The following is a 25037-nucleotide window of genomic DNA, read 5'->3' as shown; positions in this document are numbered from 1 at the left end:
ATTAAAAACAAGGTGTAACACCTAAAACATCTCCTGACATTTCCATCACTTAAGCCCTTTACACTATGTGCAATGATGAAAATCAAAAGACTCTTACTGACAGATAAAGTAAACAACTTTTCATTCTACACATAACATCCACACAGTCAACAACACAAAATTACATTTCAAAAAAAAGTTTCCTTTAAAAATTTTCAGTAAATAAACATTTTCATATGCAGTTTTGTTCTGAAATGAACAAAACCAAGCTTGTGCGGTTGTCTGTGTGTCCTGTAGAATTAATTATACCTATATCTGTTGCTTCTGGTGATCTTCTCAACAGAAGCTGCAGGGTTTTATATGTAATCTGATTATAGACTGGAATAGGAAGATGATTTTGTCTGTTGATGATCATACCACAGTTTCCTAACCAACACCCTTAATTAGGTTACAGATTTTACAAATTGATACAGTATCAAATAGAGTCTAAATGTCAATACGATACATGCATACTGAAAAGTTATGATATACAAATCAATTCCAATCCTGAACACCATACTGTAAATCTGCATGTATAGTGTGCATTTTATTAGGACTGAATATGGTTTTCTAATCCTGAACACCATACTGTAAATCTGTATGTATAGTGTGCATTTTATTAGGACTGAATATGGTTTTCTAATCCTGAACACCATACTGTAAATCTGCATGTATAGTGTGCATTTTATTAGGACTGAATATGGTTTTCTAATCCTGAACACCATACTGTAAATCTGCATGTATAGTGTGCATTTTATTAGGACTGAATATGGTTTTCTAATCCTGAACACCATACTGTAAATCTGCATGTATAGTGTGCATTTTATTAGGACTGAATATGGTTTTCTAATCCTGAACACCATACTGTAAATCTGCATGTATAGTGTGCATTTTATTAGGACTGAATATGGTTTTCTAATCCTGAACACCATACTGTAAATCTGCATGTATAGTGTGCATTTTATTAGGACTGAATATGGTTTTCTAATCCTGAACACCATACTGTAAATCTGCATGTATAGTGTGCATTTTATTAGGACTGAATATGGTTTTCTAATCAAAGTCTTGTAAGTTCATTCTCAGGTCACCAAATAGAATTTGATTCCCTTATAAACAGAATATTTGTGTTTCATTGATGTCAGTGTTATCAAAAACACAAAGACTTACAAATCTTTGTCAAGGTGTGTCTTTAATGTGTTTCAGTTTCATTTCAAATACTGACAATAATTATATCAGTTTTATATATCAGTCTGTGGTCATTGTCAGTATTGGCCTAGTTAGTGCATATTGATTTGAAGTCTCAAATACTTCCATTTTATGATTATAGCATTTCGTTAAATAAACAGCAGAATAGATTCATTTGTGATTGGTATTAAAATATTAGTTGACATATCCAAAATTAACTGACAAAATAGGTTTGAAGTGGAATGTTCTTTTTTTGGAACATATGCTGAATTAATCATTTGTTGCACCACAATATCTTGGATGAAAACAACACATAATGAGTTCTTATTCCTTCAAATTCTATTGTTGTAATCATTAGTGTTGAAGAAAGTTGCCATTGTTTTTACAGAAACAGGGTGAATCGTCCACTATTTTATATCTATTTTACATCTAGGGCAGTCTATCATCACAGGTAAGACAGAATCAGCTTCCCAGTGGGTTGAAAAAAGAACATTTGGAACAGTATCTATGATTAATTTTGCTGCTCTGTTTTTCCACATTGTCAGAATCAAGTGACTATGGTCATGGTGAGTTGTAAGGTGCTACACATTTCTCTGGGTATATGTTGTCTACAATGTTGCCTTGTACCAGTGTTAATTCTTTACTTTTAAGGAAATTGGTGATATAGAACGGTATCAAGTATGGAATTTCTAGCGAGGTCTTGACTACCAGAGGACTGACAGCTATTGCTGTCATCTTTGTCAAAGTGTGAAAAGTTCAGTACCCAATAACTATTTTATGAACAAATCTTGTACAAACAACATCATTTCCTTTAACCAGTAGCTCTCAATTTGTCTTAATTCGGTAGTAAAAATAAAGCAAAAATAAACAATAGGTAATTTTGAGGGGGAAAAAAATTGTTTTGATTTGTATTCTCAGAAAACCCCAATAAAAACCTGCACATTATAGATGTAATTTGATATAAAGGTATTGGTAAGCAGTTTTTTCTCAGTTTGACATCTATTTACATCGCTTCAACGTAGATTTATACAGCAATATCTGTTTACACATTTGTGAGGGTGTTCGGATGTGTTAAATCATTATTGAAATTAATAATTGACTGTGATAAACTAATGATTTCCCTATAAACAATATTAATGTCATGTTTAATGATTACAGGACTTGTAATACTTGTCAACAGATGATGGAATTCATCATGGTTCACCAAGCCCTTGACATGAGCTTCTTTACATTGTTACACTACACAGAATCTGGTAGCTGATTTTTTACTGTCCGTACAGTGGACAGATCTTAATATTGATTTAGCTGTCAGCACATGATCTTTCCTTAATATAACAATGTCATAAGTGATTAATAAATTCAAATGTCTTAGCTGTATAATTTTTAATAGCACTTTCATCTTTGAAGTGTGAAATGTCATTTAATAATCCTCTCAATGAATGAATGGCATGTAGTGTCTGTTTTCTTCCAACACTATTTAGAGAAATTAATGTCAGCACAACGTGATCACTGTTATCACATTATTTATCAGCAATGCACAAGGATGTTATATATATATATTCAGGAAGTTCCTGGTAGTAGATCAGTGATAAAATAACTGATTTATTGCCAACACTGGCTAAATTGCAGACTGTGTTTGATTGTTAAGTTGTCATCAATGGAAGTAATGAACAAGGGCAAAAATTAATCTGACCTTATGCTTGGCTTTAATAAGTAAATTATAACATTTCTAGTAGTTAAATAGATATGCCTTCTTATCTTCAAACTTTAAATACATATTCCCCCTTTTTAAACTTGACATATATATCTTCATATCATTCACTATAATACATCAACCGAATCTGAAATAGGTTGAAAACTTTGACTAGTTTTGATCACAAGGTTAACAGACAGGTGGAAAGATAAACAGACAGATCATGTAATATACTTTTAAATTGTTTTCATTAAAGTCACACATCTGATATACACATCACCATCATAATACACTTTGTCTTCTGTGTAAATTTATTTCCTGAAAACATTACACAGACATTAACATTTTTTTTCAACAATTATGAATAATAGAATGCTGATTTCCATATGGTAATAAGTATAGATGTAGACACATCTGATCTAGTCATTTATTTGTTCACCTGTCATCCATGTAATGATAGGGTTGACCCTCTGCCATATATTGAAGTAAAGATACACACATGACAGTGTTGCCAGGTGACAAACAAGGGATGACCATATGTTGTGGGGAGTTGACAGATAGCTGTTGATGTATATCTGATAAATACAAGTATATGAGGTAGTGGGATATCTCACACTGTTATCTCTATAGCCAAACAACACTTCCTTATGTTTGCCTTCAACAAAAAACAAAAATAAACCTCTCCATGCTGTATCACTGGTTGATGTAATGGAAGGCATATATGATAAACATCTTTAATTTTTACAATATCTGTAAAATTCATAATAGTATGTATTATATGGCTAGTTAATGTAAAGATACATGTTGTATGACTGGTTAATGTAAATGTTCATTACAAAAGACTTACTGCTTAATACAAATGTATGTTGTATGGTTGCATGATTAATGTGTTGTATAACAGATTAAGATAAAGGTTTACTTGACAGGGCCAAGTTGTAGGACAGCTTAATATAAAGGTATATGTTGTATGAAAGACTAATAAAATGAAATACATTGTACGATTGGCTAATGTAAAGTAAAATGTTGTATGACTGGTTAATGTCAAGTAATATGTTGTATGACTCGTTAATATAAAGTAATATAGTGTATCACTGGTTAATGTGAAGTAATATGTTGTATGACTGGTTAATGTCAAGTAATATGTTGTATGACTGGTTAATATAAAGTAATATAGTGTATCACTGGTTAATGTAAAGTAATATAGTGTATGACTGGTTAATATAAAGTAATATAGCATATGACTGGTTAATGTAAAGTGATATAGTGTATGACTGGTTAATATAAAGTAATATGTTGTATGACTGGTTAATGTAAAGTGATATAGTGTATGACTGGTTAATGTAAAGTAATAGAGTGTATCACTGGTTAATGTGAAGTAATATGTTGTATGACTGGTTAACATAAAGTAATATGTTATATGACTGGTTAATATAAAGTAATATAGTGTATCACTGGTTAATGTGAAGTAATATGTTGTATGACTGGTTAATATAAAGTAATATGTTGTATGACTGGTTAATGTAAAGTGATATAGTGTATGACTGGTTAATGTAAAGCAATAGAGTGTATGACTGGTTAATGTTAAGTAATATGTTGTATGCCTGATCAATGTAAAGGTCCAGCTTGTTTGATTTATAATGAGGACTCCTTAAAAACTTGAACTGAAATCATAGTCATGCATGAAAGCAGTAGAAATATATATAACCAGGCCAGCGAGACCTGCCTTATACCTATAGGCCTAAAAACACCACTGACAAACTTCTCCTTCATTTGTACAGTAACACAGATGTAGGAATTTTGGTGAAATGTTAAGTTGTCTAAGTGATTACGTAACCGGAATTAGGGATGGCTTTGAAGACTGTCTGATGGACATATACAAATACTGATTGAATCTCCAGTGTAATAGTCTCCAGGTGCATATGTACCATCACTTTAGCACTGCATACATTACTCAAGAACTCAGAGATTTCAGCAGACGTTTCTAAATTTAGGTTTTATGACTATATCTTAACAACATTTTCTACTTGATTCTATAAGATGAGGCATTACTTTTATGAAAATAATACTAAAATATATTGAAATATTCAGTTGGCCCTTGAAACTGACTCTGCATGGTAGTAATAGATAATTGTCAACATTTAAAGAATATTTCCTTACGATTCAACTCACTGGCTGTTCCAGGAAATTCTTCCAAGTTTTAAAATTATCTGAAATCACATTTAACATATATTCATACATGTTGTTTTAGATGTTTCAGAAGCACAATTTGCTTCCTCAAGGTAAAGATCTTCATTGATAATAACTTCACAGAAAATTGAAAACCTCGTACATTTTGTCTTGGACATCTGGAGTCTAATCCCTGCTCACCAAACAGGGTCACAGGAATACTTCCTCTACCACATGGTCTGGTTGATTATATTTAGTAATACACAATAGGAAGTAATTAATTGCCTATTTTCAGATCTAACCCAAACAACCTGGTCAGAAACATACAATAATATATACTTTCCAGGTGAGATTAATTGCCTACACAATGTTAGCTATACAATAAGTCTGGCACTTGGTAATTTTTCCTTGCTAAGAATACACCCAGGTTGTCACTGTGGGAGATATATCTGCCAGGCCTGACATCACTAACGGGACCTCTATTTATAGCAAGACTTACAAGTCTCCTAACCAAGTACAACATACAAAGTACAGGTATCATTTTTTCTCAAAGAAATCAAATTTTCTAAAGAATCAAAAAAATCAAGTAAAGCACTTATCCGAACTTGATTTTATGCTAAATAAAAGCAATCATTGACCAGTGGATTATCTTAAGTCTACAAATTCATCTATTCTGAAGATGATTGCACTTCAATCAAAAACTCTTTCCATAAATTATATGCCAGTTAATAATATTAACAAGCCAAACAACCCCTTCACCACTCCCTCACCAAGAAAAATCCATATTACAAGTCTGAAGAGAGGAAAGATTAACAAAACTATAACCCTACCCTCGGGCACATGAAAGCAAAACGAACAAAACTATAGAGTACCTCCCCCACCCCTCCCCTTGACCCCTAGGGCTCATGAAAGGACAGATGAACAAAACTATAGAGTACCTTCCCCACCCCTCCCCTTGACCCCTAGGGCTCATGAAAGGACAGATGAACAAAACTATAGAGTACCTCCCCCACCCCTTCCCTTGACCCCTAGGGCTCATGAAAGGACAGATGAACAAAACTATAGAGTACCTCCCCCACCCCTCCCCTTGACCCCTAGGGCTCATGAAAGGACAGATGAACAAAACTATAGAGTACCTTCCCCACCCCTCCCCTTGACCCCTAGGGCTCATGAAAGGACAGATGAACAAAACTATAGAGTACCTTCCCCACCCCTCCCCTTGACCCCTAGGGCTCATGAAAGGACAGATGAACAAAACTATGACCATCCCTGTCCCTGGTAGGACAAAAACTATAAACCAGTATATTAAGCAGACATGAAGCAATGAAAACTCTGTCTTGGTAGGCATGTATCAATGATGATAGAGTAATTAACCATAGAAGACTTTTGAATGAAATGAAGGGCCTATATAACTACTAAACACTTCTGGGGTCCAAGGTTTGTTATATTCCACTCAGCCAATGATCATGATATGCCAAACTTAGTTCTGAACAGAAGGAAGAAACTACAACTGTTCAACGTTAAGAGACAGTTCAAAAACTTGCTGGAGCCACTGTTCAACTTTAACGGTGACAGCTCCGACATACTTTAAGCGAGGGATAAAAACTTGGTAATATATCAGCAGTTAAGAACATACAAAAATAAACATACAGATTTAAAAAATAGAATAAAAGCCTATTTGTTATTGACATGAGACAATTAAAATTTTGAACAAATTTGACTATTGTGAGCTTGAAAGTAGGTATAGGTACTTCATTTGAATTAACAAACTTGGTAGCCTTTATCAGACAGGATAGGTACTTCATGTGAATTAACAAACTTGGTAGCCTTAATCAGACAGGATAGGTACTTCATGTGAATTACCAAACTTGGTAGCCTTAATCAGACAGGATAGGTTCTTCATGAGAATTAACAAACTTGGTAGCCTTTATCAGGCAGGATAGGTACTTCATGTGAATTAACAAACTTGGTAGCCTTAATCAGACAGGATAGGTACTTCATGTGAATTACCAAACTTGGTAGCCTTTATCAGACAGGATAGGTACTTCATGTGAATTACCAAACTTGGTAGCCTTTATCAGGCAGGATAGGTTCTTTGTGTGAATTAACAAACTTGGTAGCCTTTATCAGGCAGGATAGGTACTTAATGTGAATTACCAAACTTGGTAGCCTTTATCAGGCAGGATAGGTACTTAATGTGAATTACCAAACTTGGTAGCCTTAATCAGACAGGATAGGTACTTCATGTGAATTAACAAACTTGGTAGCCTTTATCAGACAGGATAGGTACTTCATGTGAATTAACAAACTTGGTAGCCTTTATCAGGCAGGATAGGTTCTTCATGTGAATTAACAAACTTGGTAGCCTTAATCAGACAGGATAGGTTTCTTTGTGTGAATTACCAAACTTGGTAGCCTTTATCAGGCAGGATAGGTTCTTCATGTGAATTAACAAACTTGGTAGCCTTTATCAGGCAGGATAGGTTCTTTGTGTGAATTAACAAACTTGGTAGCCTTAATCAGGCAGGATAGGTACTTCATGTGAATTAACAAACTTGGTAGCCTTTATCAGGCAGGATAGGTACTTCATGTGAATTAACAAACTTGGTAGCCTTTATCAGGCAGGATAGGTACTTAATGTGAATTAACAAACTTGGTAGCCTTAATCAGACAGGATAGGTACTTCATGTGAATTAACAAACTTGGTAGCCTTAATCAGGCAGGATAGGTACTTCATGTGAATTAACAAACTTGGTAGCCTGTATCAGGCAGGATAGGTACTTCATGTGAATTACCAAACTTGGTAGCCTTTATCAGGCAGGTGAGATCAAAGACATGAATAAACATTGGGTGCTGATAACATAAATCTTGAAATTTTGCTTCTCAATGGCTTTAGACCAATTAATGTTTTGAGAACACCCTGAATAAATTTGTGTGTCATGCTTACCTTTCCTATTTATAGAAATTTGTGAAACAATTAACAGAAAATAAATGGTTGCTGTGCCATTTCTGTTTTTCACACAATTTCCAGTCTTCAGGATAATGATTTTATGTTCATTTTATACCTCGCTCCCATCCTTATGGTCTATGGAGAACACATAAAAGTGTTGATCTCTGGCTTACAGCTGAGAACTATTCACTTGTGAGTTAAGTTTATTTACCAGTGAAACAATCCTGACCCTGATTACAGAAGGATGTGGAGTTGAAACACATGGTTCTGAAGACTCACAGGTAGTTCTCTTCCATTCTTGTTTATGTCCATTGTATTGCAAATACTTCCTACCTAGGGAATATTTCTTCAGAGGCAATAACAAGGATTCTGGTCCTCTGGTACCAGATGAACCAGCATCATTAGGTCATTTGTGAAAGTGTTATAGGTATGTACTAGTATATATCTTATATATGAAGCACAAGTAAAAGATATTGTATCTAACTAAAATCCAGGGAGTGAGTTTATTAGTTATCAAAAGCTCCATGTAAAACTAGCATTTTATAAAATCAGCACTTGTTTTGTAAATTTGTGAAAAGAAAATGCCTAATAGATACATCCCCTCCCCAATGCCCCTCCAAATGCCTAGAAGAAAGTGGCCAAGAGCGACCTTTAACCTTGACCAATGACCACCAACATCTAAATCAAGTGTAAACATTGGTGGCATGATGTGATATGGTGTCGATAATGAACCAAATCTACTCATGAATTTGTGAGATATAAAGTAAATCCTATCCCTTAAAGTAAGTACAGGATGATAATTTGATATCTGCATATAAATACATATATAAAATGTATACTACTCACAGAAATGTACTATTTTCTGCCTTTTTCTTATCTACTTGTGCTTATATATGGACTGGGTGTGACTGTGTGAGTGTAATGAGCACCAGGAGGTCTTGGTATGAAGATAAGAGGATTGGTAGAAAGGACTGATTGTACATATCTATGGTGTGAGGGTGACCAAATGGAGTAATACATGTTCTACTAATTATCACCTACAGCTGTAGATTGAGGAGTGCTCATTCATGCAGCTATCAGAGTGTGTTAATGGTGCCCAGTGCACATGTTAAAAGTCTGTGGTAATGTATATACATTTATGATGACCTTGACCTTTGAACACTGTAACACAAACTCATATATGAGGTATCATAATTACATGACCTTTGTGGTAAAGTTGATCAAAATTCCTGAATATATGTTGTCATTATCACCACTAAAACGTCAGCTGTATTGATAGCGACCTTGACCTTTACATACAGTTTGATCCCAATCCCTTAAAAAGAGTTGCTAATACAATGTTAAAACAATTTTTTCAATAAAAATCACTTCTAATGGTGATCTAGACCTTTGGGCCATGAAAAATAATCTCTACCATAGTATGACCCTAGCTGACCTTTAATTTGATCAAAATGCCATTATAAAAAAGTGATGTCACAGAGTTGGTTCATGGTTTCCAATAAGAATTAAGTGACTTTGACAAAGGACCTATTGTACACAAAACTTGTTTGAGGTATTATCACAGCTGACCTTTGTGTAAAATCATCAAAATCTTTTATGAAATTTAAGCCGATAATGCACTACTTACACATAATGAAAAGGCATAAAATGGGAAAATCAATCTTAAGTTTGCTTGTTACAGACATACATGATTGACTTTGGTAATCCAGCATTACACAATGGACATTGTTTTATGACACACTATTTTTTAGCAATACATACCAGTACAAACTGTCATAGATTTTACTTTAAGTTATATGTAGCAGCCTTCCATTATTGAACCTTCTTGCCTGAAAATTTACACTTTTGTTGAATTATACATTAAATCAGATGTCCCTACCATTTCATTTCAGCTGACATGCAATGAACATTTGAGTCCAAATATAGTTCAACAGGTGTCACAACAAAGGATAGCTTGTGATCACTTTCAAATAAACTTCATTCTCTTTTTCATGACCTGCTTATAGTTAAATCTAATACTTGTCAATTGTAAATGTGCATATTGATCAAAGAGACTTTCAACATCTGATATTTCACAATTCCTTTGGGAAAGTTATCAAAGAAGACTTTCATTTTTTTTCTTCAAATTTCATGTTTACATGTTATATCCTAACCTCTATCAGAACTAATGAGTTAGCCACACTCAAGAACATGGAAAATGGACATTCAGAAATCAATAAGGTATACTGTTTTAGGGTTATTAAAATTATGTTCATATTTCCCAGTGCAATGAATTAAAATTCATTTGTAACATTACAGAAACAGAAATGAATGTTTACTTTTACTACAATTTGAACACTAACATTCTATATGATTTACAACCAAGTATATGTTTGTTGTGTAGCCAAAAAACCTTGTATATTTGATAACTATCCTTATGCTTTACACCTAAGTGTACAAATTTATCTAAAAATAGTATTTTGATATGAAGGCATCTCATTAAAACTAATGGTGCTAATTTTTCAATCTCCAGCTGTCACCACTCTCATATCACTTATCCAACGAGATCTTTATATTTTACCTAATCAACTAGATTTCAAGTAACTTAGTCTTTGGAAAAAGCTGATGCAAAATATGAACAGAACAGACTTGCCACAAATTCAAATTTGAAATACATTGCAACTGAAGTTTTAAAAAGCATTTTTTCATCATGACCTTAAGACCTTAACATTACAGAAGACTACATGCCAAATTTGTGACCTTAACCCATTGTTACAAATTCCAATGAAACATTTTTCTGGATTGTCTTGGCAATATACACACAACACTCTAAATTTAGTTAATTGTACATGTTGATGGAAAATTAGAATGAAAATACAATGAATGCTTTTTACTGAATCATTAACAGTGTTATTGGGGGCAAAAACATCACCTACAACACAGGCTGTAGAGTAATGACCTTCCATAGATGTTCACTAGTTGTGACAATGATGAATACAAGCCAGTGCAAAGAAAATCGATAAAAACACAAGTATTTTAAATCAAAATATTTCAGAGTGATCATAAAAATAAATTTACCACAGGAATATCCAGCGAAAATCACTGCTGAATACCTAAACAGAAAATTATAACAGATGCACATTTACATCCCTGTAGCTTTGATCTGAACCGGGACTGAAAATCAATTTCTGTGAAGCAACTATGAAGAGCTTTAATGAGAAATCACTATGCTTTCTACTGACAACCATAATGAAAAGAATTGCCATTGGGACAAGCTCTGAAACTTCCTCACATCTGAAGCATGTGCAGGGAATACAAATTCAAAACCACCTAAACAAGATTACACATATGCTTGAATTTCATTTTCTTGTATTTCCTTTTCTAAATTCACACTCATAAACAGTAAATTCACACTCATAAACACTAAATCCACATTCATAAACAGTAAATTCACACTCATAAACAGTAAATTCACACTCATAAACACTAAATTCACACTCATAAACAGTAAATTCACACTCATAAACAGTAAATTCACATTCATAAACAGTAAATTCACACTCATAAACAGTAAATTCACACTCATAAACAGTAAATTCATAAACACTAAATTCACACTCATAAACACTAAATTCACATTCACAAACACTAAATTCACACTCATAAACAGTAAATTCACATTCATAAACACTAAATTCACACTCATAAACAGTAAATTCACACTCATAAACAGTAAATTCACACTCATAAACAGTAAATTCACACTCATAAACACTAAATTCACACTCAGGAACACTAAATTCTCGTTCATAAACACTAAATTCACACTCATAAACACTAAATTCACACTCATAAACAGTAAATTCATGTTCATAAACACTAAATTCACACTCATAAACACTAAATTCACACTCATAAACACTAAATTCACACTCATAAACACTAAATTCATAAACACTAAATTCACACTCACACACTCATAAATCAAGTCATATTACATTATTCAATGAAGTTTTAGCTGCATTACAGAGTAGAACTTCATGCTTCTTGAAAAATGAATCTGTAGCTTAAATTTATGTCTTACAGTTACAGAAATCAATATTGTTTGGTACTGTTTACATAAAAGACAAACATATGCATGGTTTTACAGTATATCTAACATAGCTTTCTGTGATCATTTCTACTGGAGGATATTAGACCCAATGACAGTTTTAAAATCTGTATAGGTGTATTGTATATTTCTAGGTTTGACCATTTATAGGTTTGACCCTATATCAAAAAAGGATATTTTAAGAATGGCTGTGCTATCAATAGGTCAAGTTTGTTGAACAGAGAGGCAGCAAGCTTCAGGGATAAAATACTTTGATTTAGTAATCAGTATGAATGCCATTCATCCTCATTAAATATTACAAAAGTGTTTAGACACACCCATCCCAACAAATCGTTTTCTTAAATATCAAAACTTTTTTAATCTTGATTACATGTTATAATGCTTTATTTTTGGTTTTATTTTCTTTCTATCCCTGATGGTTGTACCTTATAGTATAATCATTGATCTTCATAAACTAAAATCCAGTAGCATGTTCCTATATCAAAATCTACAAAACATATTCCAAACATCTCTCAAATGGTACACAAATCAACAGGGTGGATATCTCTACATAGAAGTTTCTGCTCCTGGGTCCCCTCCCCATTCCTTCCACCCTTCCCCTCCCTCCGCCCCACACACATTTTGTGAAGCAGACAATACATTGTATTGATTGGGTCTCTGAAAGGGTTGAAGGGCTAGTAGTGATGACCCACCACACAAAGATGATGCCTGCAGACAGAGCCTCTGCCATCACCACCCTCCTCACTCTTACTGTGGCCATCAGATAATGAAGATGATTCTGTAATGCCAAAGGTCTACATCACAGCCTTTGGGTGAAAGATGACTTCCTATGTTCCATGTCAAAGTAGACAAACCATTCTCAGTGAACCTTTACTGTTCAACCTTCAAAGTCAACACACATCGGAAGTGTGTAATACCCTAATAGCCAAAGGAATCTGACTTTAAGTTATAGCCATTTCATAGTTGTGAAGTATCCAAAAAAATCTTGTTTGTTAAAATCTGCACTGTAGTAATTTCACCGTAGTATCATAGCTCTCAATATAAACATCTGAATGAATATTCAACATGTACACAATTAAATGAGAATTTCAAGCAATACACAAACTTTACACAATTGCAAATGCAAACCTATCTAGTTAAAGCAATGATTATGTGCACTAAGTTTCATAATATTTTCCCACACACTTTGAAAGATATATATAGTCCTTCAAGGCAGTATAAGCCTTTTTTGTATTAAACCATTGCCTCTAGACTTGATACCTTTAACCAAAACTGCTCTGATTTTAAGCTGCAATGTGTTTAGACATGGTAGGACATTCATATACTGATCCCATCCATACTGCCTTCTTACTGAAGTCCCATCCATACTGCCTTCTTACTGAAGTATCAATCACCAGATCAATTTGAATTCTTTTTATAATCAATCTCCTTATTTGCTGATCAATATTCTTCATTCACCCTACATATTGAGAAGTCAGTGAACATACAGTCTATTGATCAATTTTGTAAAGCATGTGCAGAACCCTGCTGCATCTCTCAAGCTTAAGACAATTTGTTGTTCTGTAATCTAGTATTTTTTTTTCTTAATTTTGAAACTGCATGAAGATATATACACCACATTAAACAGATATAGTCAATAGCAATATACTGGTACAAACAGTATAAATATATACTGACACCAACAGTATAAATATATACTGATACCAACAGTATAAATATATACTGATACCAACAGTATAAATATATACTGACACTAACAGTATAAATATATACTGATACAAACAGTATAAATATATACTGACACTAACAGTATAAATATATACTGATACTAACAACAGTATAAATATATACTGATACTAACAGTATAAATATATACTGACACTAACAACAGCATAAATATATACTGACACTAACAGTATAAATATATACTATACTAACAACAGTATAAATATATACTGACACTAACAGTATAAATATATACTGACACTAACAGTATAAATATATACTGACACTAACAACAGTATAAATATATACTGACACCAACAGTATAAATATATACTGATACCAACAGTATAAATATATACTGACACTAACAGTATAAATATATACTGACACTAACAGTATAAATATATACTGACACTAACAGTATAAATATATACAGATACAAACAGTATGAATATATACTGACAGTATAATATACACTAACAACAGTATTCATATATACCGATACCAATATATACTGACACTAACAACAGTATAAATATATACTGACACTTACTGACACTAACAACAGTATAAATATATATATAACAGTATAAATATATACTGACACTACAACAATATATATACTATACCAATATATACTGATACTAACAGTATAAATATATAATAACAGTATAAATATGTACTGATATCAACAGTATAAATATATACTGATACTCTTCCTCAATTTCAAGGGAAAAGTGAGGATATAAGTTATGTAACCAATTACTTTTATATGAATTATAAACAATTAATATTAAGTACAAGTACATTAAGATCATCAAACTTCACATTCAGAGGAAGAACCTTATTACCATTATAAGATTGTACTTTAAACACAGAACACTGTGTTAGTGCATTGTCTGGTACTGGTATGGATACACCCTGTACTGATTGTGGAAAACTGTAGATATGTTTTATAATTTAAAGACACATTATCAGACAGACAATATTATGAACTAAGCTTTATTTAGATAGCATCTTCATGGAAAAATATCTGTGAATGAAATAGCACAGGGTCCAGGGATGCAGTCAATGCTAGTCAGAGTACTAAATAAAGGAATAAATTGAAGACAATTTTATCGTCTTTTTCAGCATGAATAAATCAAATAATGATTTTGTCATTTGTATGTTCCAATAGCATGACTTTTGAGAATGGTGTTAACTTAGGCATAGAAAAGGTAGTTTCCACTAAACAGTAGAATTTCTATTCCTTATCTGGTGTGCCAGTAGCAGGTTTCAGCTTAATCAATACAAGCTACAACATTCATACAAGTTCACCAACAGAGTCAGTTTTTATACAGAACAACGTACAGCTCTGTTTATATCTTAATTCTGTGTCACAGCTGTATGACTATAAAAACTGTTTAATTCATTTAAATGACACAAAAATTGTCCCTTCAGGTCATTTAATTGATAATTTCACAGATGTGAACTTGAAGGTACTGCTTAAAAAGTAATTTGGGGGGATATTTTATTTAAAATTTTGCAATTTACACTAAGTCAATACAAAATCAAATCAAAATTACACTACACATAAAAAAAATTCAATGCTCTTTTCCATTTAAGAGAAACCTTATCATGTATTCAAGTGGATATGACACTTGTGTGAAGGAGTTCTCTGTTGGTGTCACCAAGGGTTGTCTACATCAGTGTAAAGGAATTCCTGTCGATGTCACCCAGGGTTGTCTACATCAGTGTAAAGGAATTCCTGACTGTGTTACCCAGGGTTGTCTACATCAGTGTAAAGGAATTCCTGTCTGTGTCACCCAGGGTTGTCTACACTTGTGAAAAGAAATTCCTGTCTTTGTCACCCAGGGTTGTCTACACTTGTGTAAAGGAATTCCTGACTGTGTCACCCAGGGTTGTCTACACTTGTGGAAAGGAATTCTTGTCTGTGTCACACAGGGTTGTCTACATCAGTGTAAAGGAATTCCTGACTGTATCACCCAGGGTTGTCTACATCTGAGTAAAGGAATTCCTGTCTGTGTAACCAAGGGTTGTCTACACTTGTGGAAAGGAATTCCTGTCTGTGTCACCCAGGGTGGTCTACATTTGTGGAAAGGAATTCCTGTCTGTGTCACCCAGGGTTGTCTACACTTGTGGAAAGGAATTCCTGACCCAGGGTTGTCTACATTGTGTAAAGGAGGTGTTACCCATTCTACATCAGTGTAAAGGAATTCTGTGTCACCCAGGGTTGTCTACACTTGTGGAAAGGAATTCCTGTCTGTGTCACCCAGGGTTGTCTACACTTGTGGAAAGGAATTCCTGACTGTGTCACCCAGGGTTGTCTACACTTGTGGAAAGGAATTCCTGACTGTGTCACCCAGGGTTGTCTACACTTGTGGAAAGAAATTCCTGTCTGTGTCACACAGGGTTGTCTACACTTGTGGAAAGAAATTCTTGTCTGTGTCACACAGGGTTGTCTACATCAGTGTAAAGGAATTCCTGTCTGTGTCACCCAGGGTTGTCTACATCAGTGTAAAGGAATTCCTGTCGGTGTCACCCATGGTTATCTACATTAGTGTAAAGGAATTCTTGTCTGTGTCACCCAGGGTTGTCTACACTTGTGTAAAGGAATTCCTGACGGTGTCACCCAGGGTTATCTACATCAGTGTAAAGGAATTCCTGTCTGTGTCACCAAGGGTGGTCTACACTTGTGTAAAGGAATTCCTGACTGTGCCACCCAGGGTTGTCTACACTTGTGGAAAGGAATTCCTGTCTGTGTCACCCTGGGTTGTCTACACTTGTGGAAAGGAATTCCTGTCTGTGTCACCCAGGGTGGTCTACACTTGTGGAAAGGAATTCCTGACTGTGTCACCCAGGGTTGTCTACACTTGTGGAAAGGAATTCCTGACTGTGTCACCCAGGGTTGTCTACACTTGTGGAAAGGAATTCCTGTCTGTGTCACCCAGGGTGGTCTACACTTGTGGAAAGGAATTCCTGACTGTGTCACCCAGGGTTGTCTACACTTGTGGAAAGGAATTCCTGACTGTGTCACCCAGGGTTGTCTATACCCTGGAAGACCTCTCAAACTTTTCCATAGAGAACTATATATACCAATAAACCTAAACCATTCACTATTTATTTTAATGAAATGTACAAGGATTCTGTATGAACTACCATGTTGTTGTCATGTACTGTCTGCTGTATGAACCTACACACATAATCTACTTGATTACCGATCCATCATCATTATGAAATTATTGTACATTATATCAAAACCTGGTACGTTATTAAGTGAGTTTTCCTTACTGTAGCTTGATCCTTAACTCTCCCTCCAAATGTCAGTGGTAAGTCTAGTACCATGTGGTGATCACTATCCTACCTTCTACAACAAACCTAAGTGCTGCCAATCAGTACAGTCCTATTGGCAACATACACCAAAATGTCAATCTGGTTTTATGCATCAAAATGCTAAATATCCTATACAGATATATGCTAATTAGAAAAGTTTGACAACTGCCAAGTAATTTCTTATTTTCATTCCTCTGTAGAATGTGCTGAATCTTTAACATATGTACAGTAGGATGGGAATGGTTCACTTAAATATACTATATAGGTATACCATACTTTTACTGAAAAAACATTTAACACAGAATTATCAAGAACTAAGAGATTAAACGTTAATTGAAAAATGATGATTATTTAATATGTTTTGTAATTGGATAATTTTCATGATCTAATCCCCCATATACAAGTCAACATTGGAGAATTTTATGATAATGACATACTCAAATGTGTCATCGAAATGTGAAGTGGAGAGCATGCTGATGATAATCTTCCAATTAACCTTTTCTCTGTTTAAAAGTGAGGTTGACAGTAATGTCAGAATGTTTGTTGTTTTATTGATCTATTTTAGAGAACAAATACCTTTACCATTCAGAGACAGACATGAAGAAATTTAGGTAGATATGTACACTAGGAATTAAAAAAAACAGCAATTTAGACAGATAATCCATGCAGAGAAATATTTCCAGCCTTTCTATATTCCACATCCTACATCCTGATCCAGACATCAGCAACTAGATTTGAAAGTGGGTGAAGCTTCTACGTAATCAATGATAAAAAAACAAGTGATTTGATTGGCTAAGACCATGTGACAGACCATATCGAACAAAACGGTGCAGATTTTATTTTTTTCTAATTTTGTTGATAATTACATCTCTTTTAGACTCAAATTATCAAAGAATGGAAATAGTATACTTATTTTTTGCATATACTGGAGATAAGATAATGACTTTAGACTAAATTTAAAAATGTGAAAAGTATGCTTGTTTTCATGTGTATACTCGAGATTAGATCAGGAATGGTGTCATTTTAACACTCATAAGATATCATATCCTAAGATGGCTATGTTTTGGCTCCACTCTCCTCTGTATTATCAGAGGACCTTTATTTTGTGTTATGACATTTCATGTGCTTCCATATCGCCTATTTAATTTGTGTTTGTCGCTACTGAATAAACCCATTTATTTTTTGTGTTTGGTCTCCCTTGTATGTAGCCTCGTTAGCTTGGGTATTTGGTCTCCTTTATATGGAGGCCCTAAAAAAAGGTTCTAATTTTCCTCACATTATATGTAATTCCCCTGCACATGGCCCCTTTAGTTGTGGCAGTTAAGTGCATATAAATACAGTTGGAACATGGATGGCTATTAACGCCTATATATGATGATGAGAGTTCCATCAGTGTTTTAATTGCAGAATAAGACCTAATGAAACCATTGTACTTGTTCTTTTCTGTAAGATCAATATACACAAGTATTTGTACACAAGTCACTGGGTGTGCTGCTATAACGGCACACTGTAAAGATTGAGGATAGTATTTATAAGTCTGAAAAGTAAGGCAAGAAATTAATTACATATGTTGATATATCTAAAGGTATACAGACAATGTATACATTCATGTTTGTTTACACCAAACACCAACAAACCCAGTCTTGCCTTCAGGAACAGATAATGAACTTTTCCGGATCTAATACCACTACCAGTGGTATTCAAATATCTGTATAGGACCCAACCTCACTAGCACAAACACTACAATATCTGTACAGGACCCAACGTCACTAGTACCAACACTCCAATATCTGTACAGGACCCAACCTCACTAGCACCAACACTACAATATCTGTACAGGACCCAACCTCACTAGCACCAACACTCCAATATCTGTACAGGACCCAACCTCACTAGCACCAACACTCCAATATCTGTACAGGACCCAACCTCAATAGTACCAACACTACAATATCTGTACAGGACCCAACCTCACAAGCACCAACACTACAATATCTGTACAGGACCCAACATCACTAGTACAAACACTACAATATCTGTACAGGACCCAACCTCACTAGCACCAACACTCCAATATCTGTACAGGACACAACCTCACTAGTACCAACACTACAATATCTGTACAGGAACCAAAACCACCAGTACCAATATTTCAATGTTTGTAAAAAATTAGGCCATTTATCCATGGAGTGACAACACCTATGAATACATTTATAACAATTTTTCATAGTAGAATATACATTTTGACAGTGAAAATTTAAAAGGTATTTTGACAGAGTGAAAGCAATAATTTTTTTATATTTTCACTCAAAGAATTCGAAGTGAAAATTTCAATTCTCCCAGAGTGCATTGAAGTCTTAAAAGATGACAACTCTGGTAGTAATAGCCCTCTAAAATGACAGAAAACTGCATTCATAAAGGCTATACTTCTGCATGAATTTTGGTATAGGGCACAGATCATGTGAATGATTACACACAAACACATGAAATAATTACACTCTGTTATACTCATTGTTACTGTAAGAACTAACAATATTGTTGCTGTCACTCAATGTTTTAACTGAGGATCATTAAATACACATCCTGTATAGCATTATGCATATGTCAAAAACATCAATATCACACTAACCATTTTTGAGTACTTTTCATAAAACTGACAAGGAGTGTTCACTCAAAACCTTAATTTATTTTGTAAAACCCTATATATATATATATATATATCGCTGTGAAACATTGGCTATATTGTAAACATTACAAGAACATCGACCATTGAGTGACCAGCTGGCAACTAATTCTGTAATACCTTATTATCCATAGTGAATTCATTACAAGTTTACATACAACATACCCGAACTCAACATTCATAACTCTAGGTCACTGATCATTGACTGACCAACCAAAATTATGATGAATTTTGTAACTCTACTTATGCAAATATACCAAACACTGATCATTGAGAATGTTCATTCAATGTTAATATATATGTTGAATACCTTATTAAATACTGCTTAGAGTGACCATCAGAGGTGAAATATTGTACATATTATCTATATATACATACATATACTTCATACTGATCATGAAGGATGACCATACCGTGTTACAATATGTTTAAGAGTTCTGACCATGTATAAAGTGGAAACCAGAACTGTCATTCTGTGAATATCTATCCCTGCTCCCCTTTCAGATGGCCACTTTCCAGGAAAACCAAAATTTCAGGGGAAAAAAATGCACAACTACATATGGTCATTTTATATTGATATGAAATATTTCATTGGAACATTTCACCAGTATACGAGTTCTCCAGAGGGACAGACAGGATGATACCAGAGGGGGGTAGAGTATAATCAATATATGTTATAAACCTCTGTCAGTGTACCTTCAGAAGATAAATATCTGCCATGTTACTTACTTCACAAAAGAGTTCACATGTTGCATGGAAGCTTCATAGTTTTTACCACCAACTTCTTGGCAGTGCAGAGCCAGCAGGCCAGGCTCATAATGTTGTACGGTCTGAAACAAATGTAGCATACCACTGTAAAAATATTCTAGGGTACAAAGGATAGCTTTATAGTTGTTAAAGACACACTCATTAACTCTGTACATCCTGACATGGTCTATCTAAACCATAAGCCCCATGTTGTCATGAGACTATATGTAGTTTCCGATATTCACATTTGCATCTGGAGTAACAGTTAATCAAACATCCATCCAACCATTGTTATCTACAGACTTCTACAGACCAGCAGTTTTATGGTCAAACATTAAGCTAGCTCCCATTTTGAAAACGATAAAATTGCAATTAATTCGGACCAGAATGTCATAAATATATTTTCTTTTAATATTTTTTACTCATTATTACTTTACACATTTAAATAGGACACTGTACATTCTTTCAAAGTTGAAGTCAAAACTATGAATACAGAAAACTATCAGTTTCTTTTTTTACTTCTTAGTGTTCAAGTAATACTAATATTACTCAAAACTCAGCCACCCATTTTATATTCACTACTACTCCAAAATCAACCTTGAAATCCAGCATTCCATTAAATTTTGTAGCTTATTAAATATTGCTACTCTGATAAATAAACTTATACCTCCTCAACTACACACTCGCATAAAACTCAGAACTATAAGTTACACTGTACATACACCATAACCCTCAACTTAATTGCAGTTTGAAATAACATTATCTAAACAGTAACAATTTTCTATCTTTAATTACTTCTATCAGTGTAGAGCTTTTAGGATGAAATGAATTAAAGGCTTTTAGTCAATACCTAGATGTTCACCATAATAATCATAGCTATCCAACAGCCTCTTACCTTCAGGAATTCTGACAGCCATAGTTTCAGCATATGGTCAGGCTGGAATTGAAAACGGAAATTAAATCCACGAAAGTAATACAAATTGGGGATGTGAAGTAAAATTGCAGCTTTAAGGGTCTGAAATAACTATTTCCATCATATCAAAATCACATCATTCAGATATACAATTGCATTTGTAGCAAATAGACTGGTAATTTCATATACATATAATCTACGGCAGTTCTGTCTTCAAAATAATTGCCTCCATAAACACGTGTCAACATTGATGCAATGCAATATAATTGCTATTCCAAATTTTCAATTACTTTCAGAGATAAAATCTTCTAATCTAAATTATTAATTAATACCAAATGTCATCACTTCACACTGCCCATATATGTAAAACATTAGTAACAAAATCAGTTAGTAAATTCAAACATTAGATTTTTAATAACAAAGTTAGCTGATATGTAGCAGAAATAAAATAATATCAGTTGATTAAGAGCATATCATTAAAGACTACAAGTACTAGATTTTCTCAGCAGAAACATATATTTATTACATACTTTTTTAACAGCTTTTCAACAACTCACCTACATATCAGCCAATCATGGGGCCACAAACCAATGCAATAAAATACTGCTGATCAAATTAAGTTTGAATCAGGAAAATGAGGGTTTAGGGCACAATTGCTTTTGAGATATGCTACACAGTTCTGCAATATATTATTTTTATGGGTCATTCTTTGAAAACAGTCTCTTATATATATTATCATGTTGCCTGAATATATGTGAACCTGTTTATCACAATATAATTCAAAATACTATTTCCAATCTTTTAACATATGTAAATCATAATCCTTTTGATTACTGCAGATGATAGTGCAGATCATGAAAATACTTTTGGTTTTATTTATGCTGTACAGCTATTTACCTCAATTCTGTTTTTATCACTTGACTTAATTTATTGGAAGGTCATCCAAAGATGCCATAAATAAGGCACAAACATGTATATCTGTATTGTAAAGAGGAGGTTTTTTGAAAACGTTAACAGCATGTGAGCTCTAAATCTCTCCTGTAGTAAATATGTCCAGTTGGCATTTTCTCCATCAAATATATCATTATCACTATACCATATATCTCCCCTTGTAAAAATTTTTATTATCAGAGCCTTCTTGTTATTTTCCATGTATAGTCACGTATACCAAAGTCTTCCTGTTAAAGATTGATAACCTGTTATCTTACTTAAGATGATACATAGCACAGTTGCTTCTAACCTGCTGAGAATAAAAAATATTGTAAAATTTGAACAAATTGTTAATCTTATATCTGAGTAAGCAGGGTTCTATACTGATCTGAAGATAACAATCACTATCAAAGTCTGACAGCAGTGTACATATTTCCTAACTATGCCACTTCCAAATATATTTACACAAACTGTATACCACTTGCCCCGAGTATTCAAAATCAATTGCTACTAAATGCAAACCACTACAATATTTGATACGAATAATATTTTAATTTAGAAATACAAAATTTAATAACCTAATTTATTCAAGAAAAACAAATCAAATATACTGTTAAGTCTGCACATATACATAAAACAAGCCCAAATTTTAATGGGGTTCATACATCACATATATTTACAAACGATGCTAATCAAAACTGCACATCATAGATGTTGACAATCTAACAACCAGCCATTCTAAATTTGGCCAAATTCATGACTACGAAATAGCAAAATCAATGAAAAGTGAAAATGTAGCACTGAATCTTCATCAGCATGAAGAGGAAGAAAATGAGTCAGAAAATGAAAATTGTGTCTGACTTCTGTGACTTTTTCCATTTCCTAGACATTTATCATATATCCTGAATAACTCTCGTAAAACATCAAAATGTTGTTGCGACTGTTTATAAGAAAATCATACAAATTTACCTGCAATAAGCCCAGGAGCCATACTTACATAAGCCAACTGGATGGCTTATTACAGGACAATGAGATAACACTGGTTTGTCATTTTAATGAATTAACAGCAGTAACATATGGATGGATCTTCACCATTTGATAAACCAACATATGCATGGGTTCATAGCTGAATGAATATCATTATTACGTCATGGTTCCAATTAGAAATACTGACCTAAGAAGTACTTTATCATCACCTTGTAACATTGACATTTCACTAGGTATCCATTTGAATGAGACTTAGTTTATAGAAACATAACCACAGTGCAGTTGACATTAATACTGATAATACAAGTCAACATTTTGGCTCTATAGATATGTAACATTATTCACAGTAACAATATGCACTGGTCACTAGTAAACTGATATCTGTAATTTGACCATGATAATTCTTCAAGAAACAGCAATAACAAACTTCAACCTTAAAATTAATTAATTTAGAAAACACCTGGTATAGGCTAATTTATTAACTAACTAATTTATTAGCCCATAACAAATGTTTTCTAAAAATAATAGTAATACTATCAACATAAATGGGCAGCCATGAAAAGAATCATAATAATGCTTCATTGTTCTAAAATCAGATAGATTGGTCCATTGACTAAATTTAGAGGGTCGAAAATAATCCAGATGAGTATTGTCCAGTGCAAGGTGTCCAGATTATTGAGGCTCCATTGTATATAATCTATTAATCTATACAAATATATGCAGTGTATAATTTGATTCACTAACTCTGACAAAACATGTCACCATTGATACCTTTACTGATGATATTCTGATACATATGCAGTAGTTGCAGCCTCAAGCTACATCCACCTACACATGCACTGGAGTTGGATGTCAATACATGGCCACACATGATATACAGCATGTACAACTACATGTATACAAGTTACTATTTACCCAATGCTCCCTCTATGACCTCTGTGTACATATATTTCAATAGATCAAGATTTAAACGCTGATAGCAAACTCAAACTTAAACTCTACATATATGTAACAATTTCAAATATCACTTCCATTCTCAAATTTGGATGAGTTCAAACAACAAAATATTAGAAATAGATACCAGATTTATCTGTCAATAGTTTATGTCTTGGCTCCCTGAGCTCATTACCAGTTATATGGTATATGTATATGAAAGAAGCAAAAATAGTTTTTTTTTTTTACAAAGGTAACCAGTTTCTCTAAGTAAAACTACTGGTAACTAAAATTATGTGATAATGACAGTGACTACATAGTCTATTTTCAATAATCATTCTTTTCTTTTCCCAATATGTACAGGACTACTTTACTTCAATACTCAATATAAGGTAACTAAACAGAATCATGCTAATGAACACAGGAAGCCCAAGTAGACAGTTCAGATGTTATAGCTGGTGTGTAGGAGTAGATGTGTATTTACATATATATTTACTGCACGTAATTGGCACATTACATGTAGAGGTTACTATATATAACAACACTCTTTGATAATTAATTTTTTAACATAAACCAGGTCAGACCTGACAAGTGCTAGGTGTTAATTGAACTGGTAACATTTCAAACAGGCAATCGTGAATTTGTCAAAATATGACCTGTGGCACTGGATTATAGTACATGTAT

The 25037-nt window shown here is 33.6% G+C and overlaps 1 protein-coding gene across 1 annotated transcript in view; it reads right to left on the bottom strand.

Moving 5' to 3' along the window:
- LOC132558651 (inositol polyphosphate-5-phosphatase A-like) overlaps nt 1-25037 on the bottom strand; it is a gene marked incomplete at its 3' end in the record, with an annotated part of 35793 nt that overhangs the window by 7783 nt on the left and 2973 nt on the right. The window contains exons 2-3 of the mRNA XM_060223246.1: nt 21486-21527; nt 20573-20673 (exon numbers count right to left, since the gene is read on the bottom strand). Coding sequence (XP_060079229.1) covers nt 20573-20673; nt 21486-21527 — 143 coding nt within the window. The remainder of the gene's footprint in view (nt 1-20572; nt 20674-21485; nt 21528-25037) is intronic.

Source organism: Ylistrum balloti, unplaced genomic scaffold, assembly GCF_031769215.1.
Source record: "Ylistrum balloti isolate Yb309-2 unplaced genomic scaffold, AGI_CSIRO_Ybal_v1 Utg370806, whole genome shotgun sequence".
NCBI classification, from domain to species: domain Eukaryota; kingdom Metazoa; phylum Mollusca; class Bivalvia; order Pectinida; family Pectinidae; genus Ylistrum; species Ylistrum balloti.
This window is presented reverse-complemented; position numbering and strand designations above follow the sequence as displayed.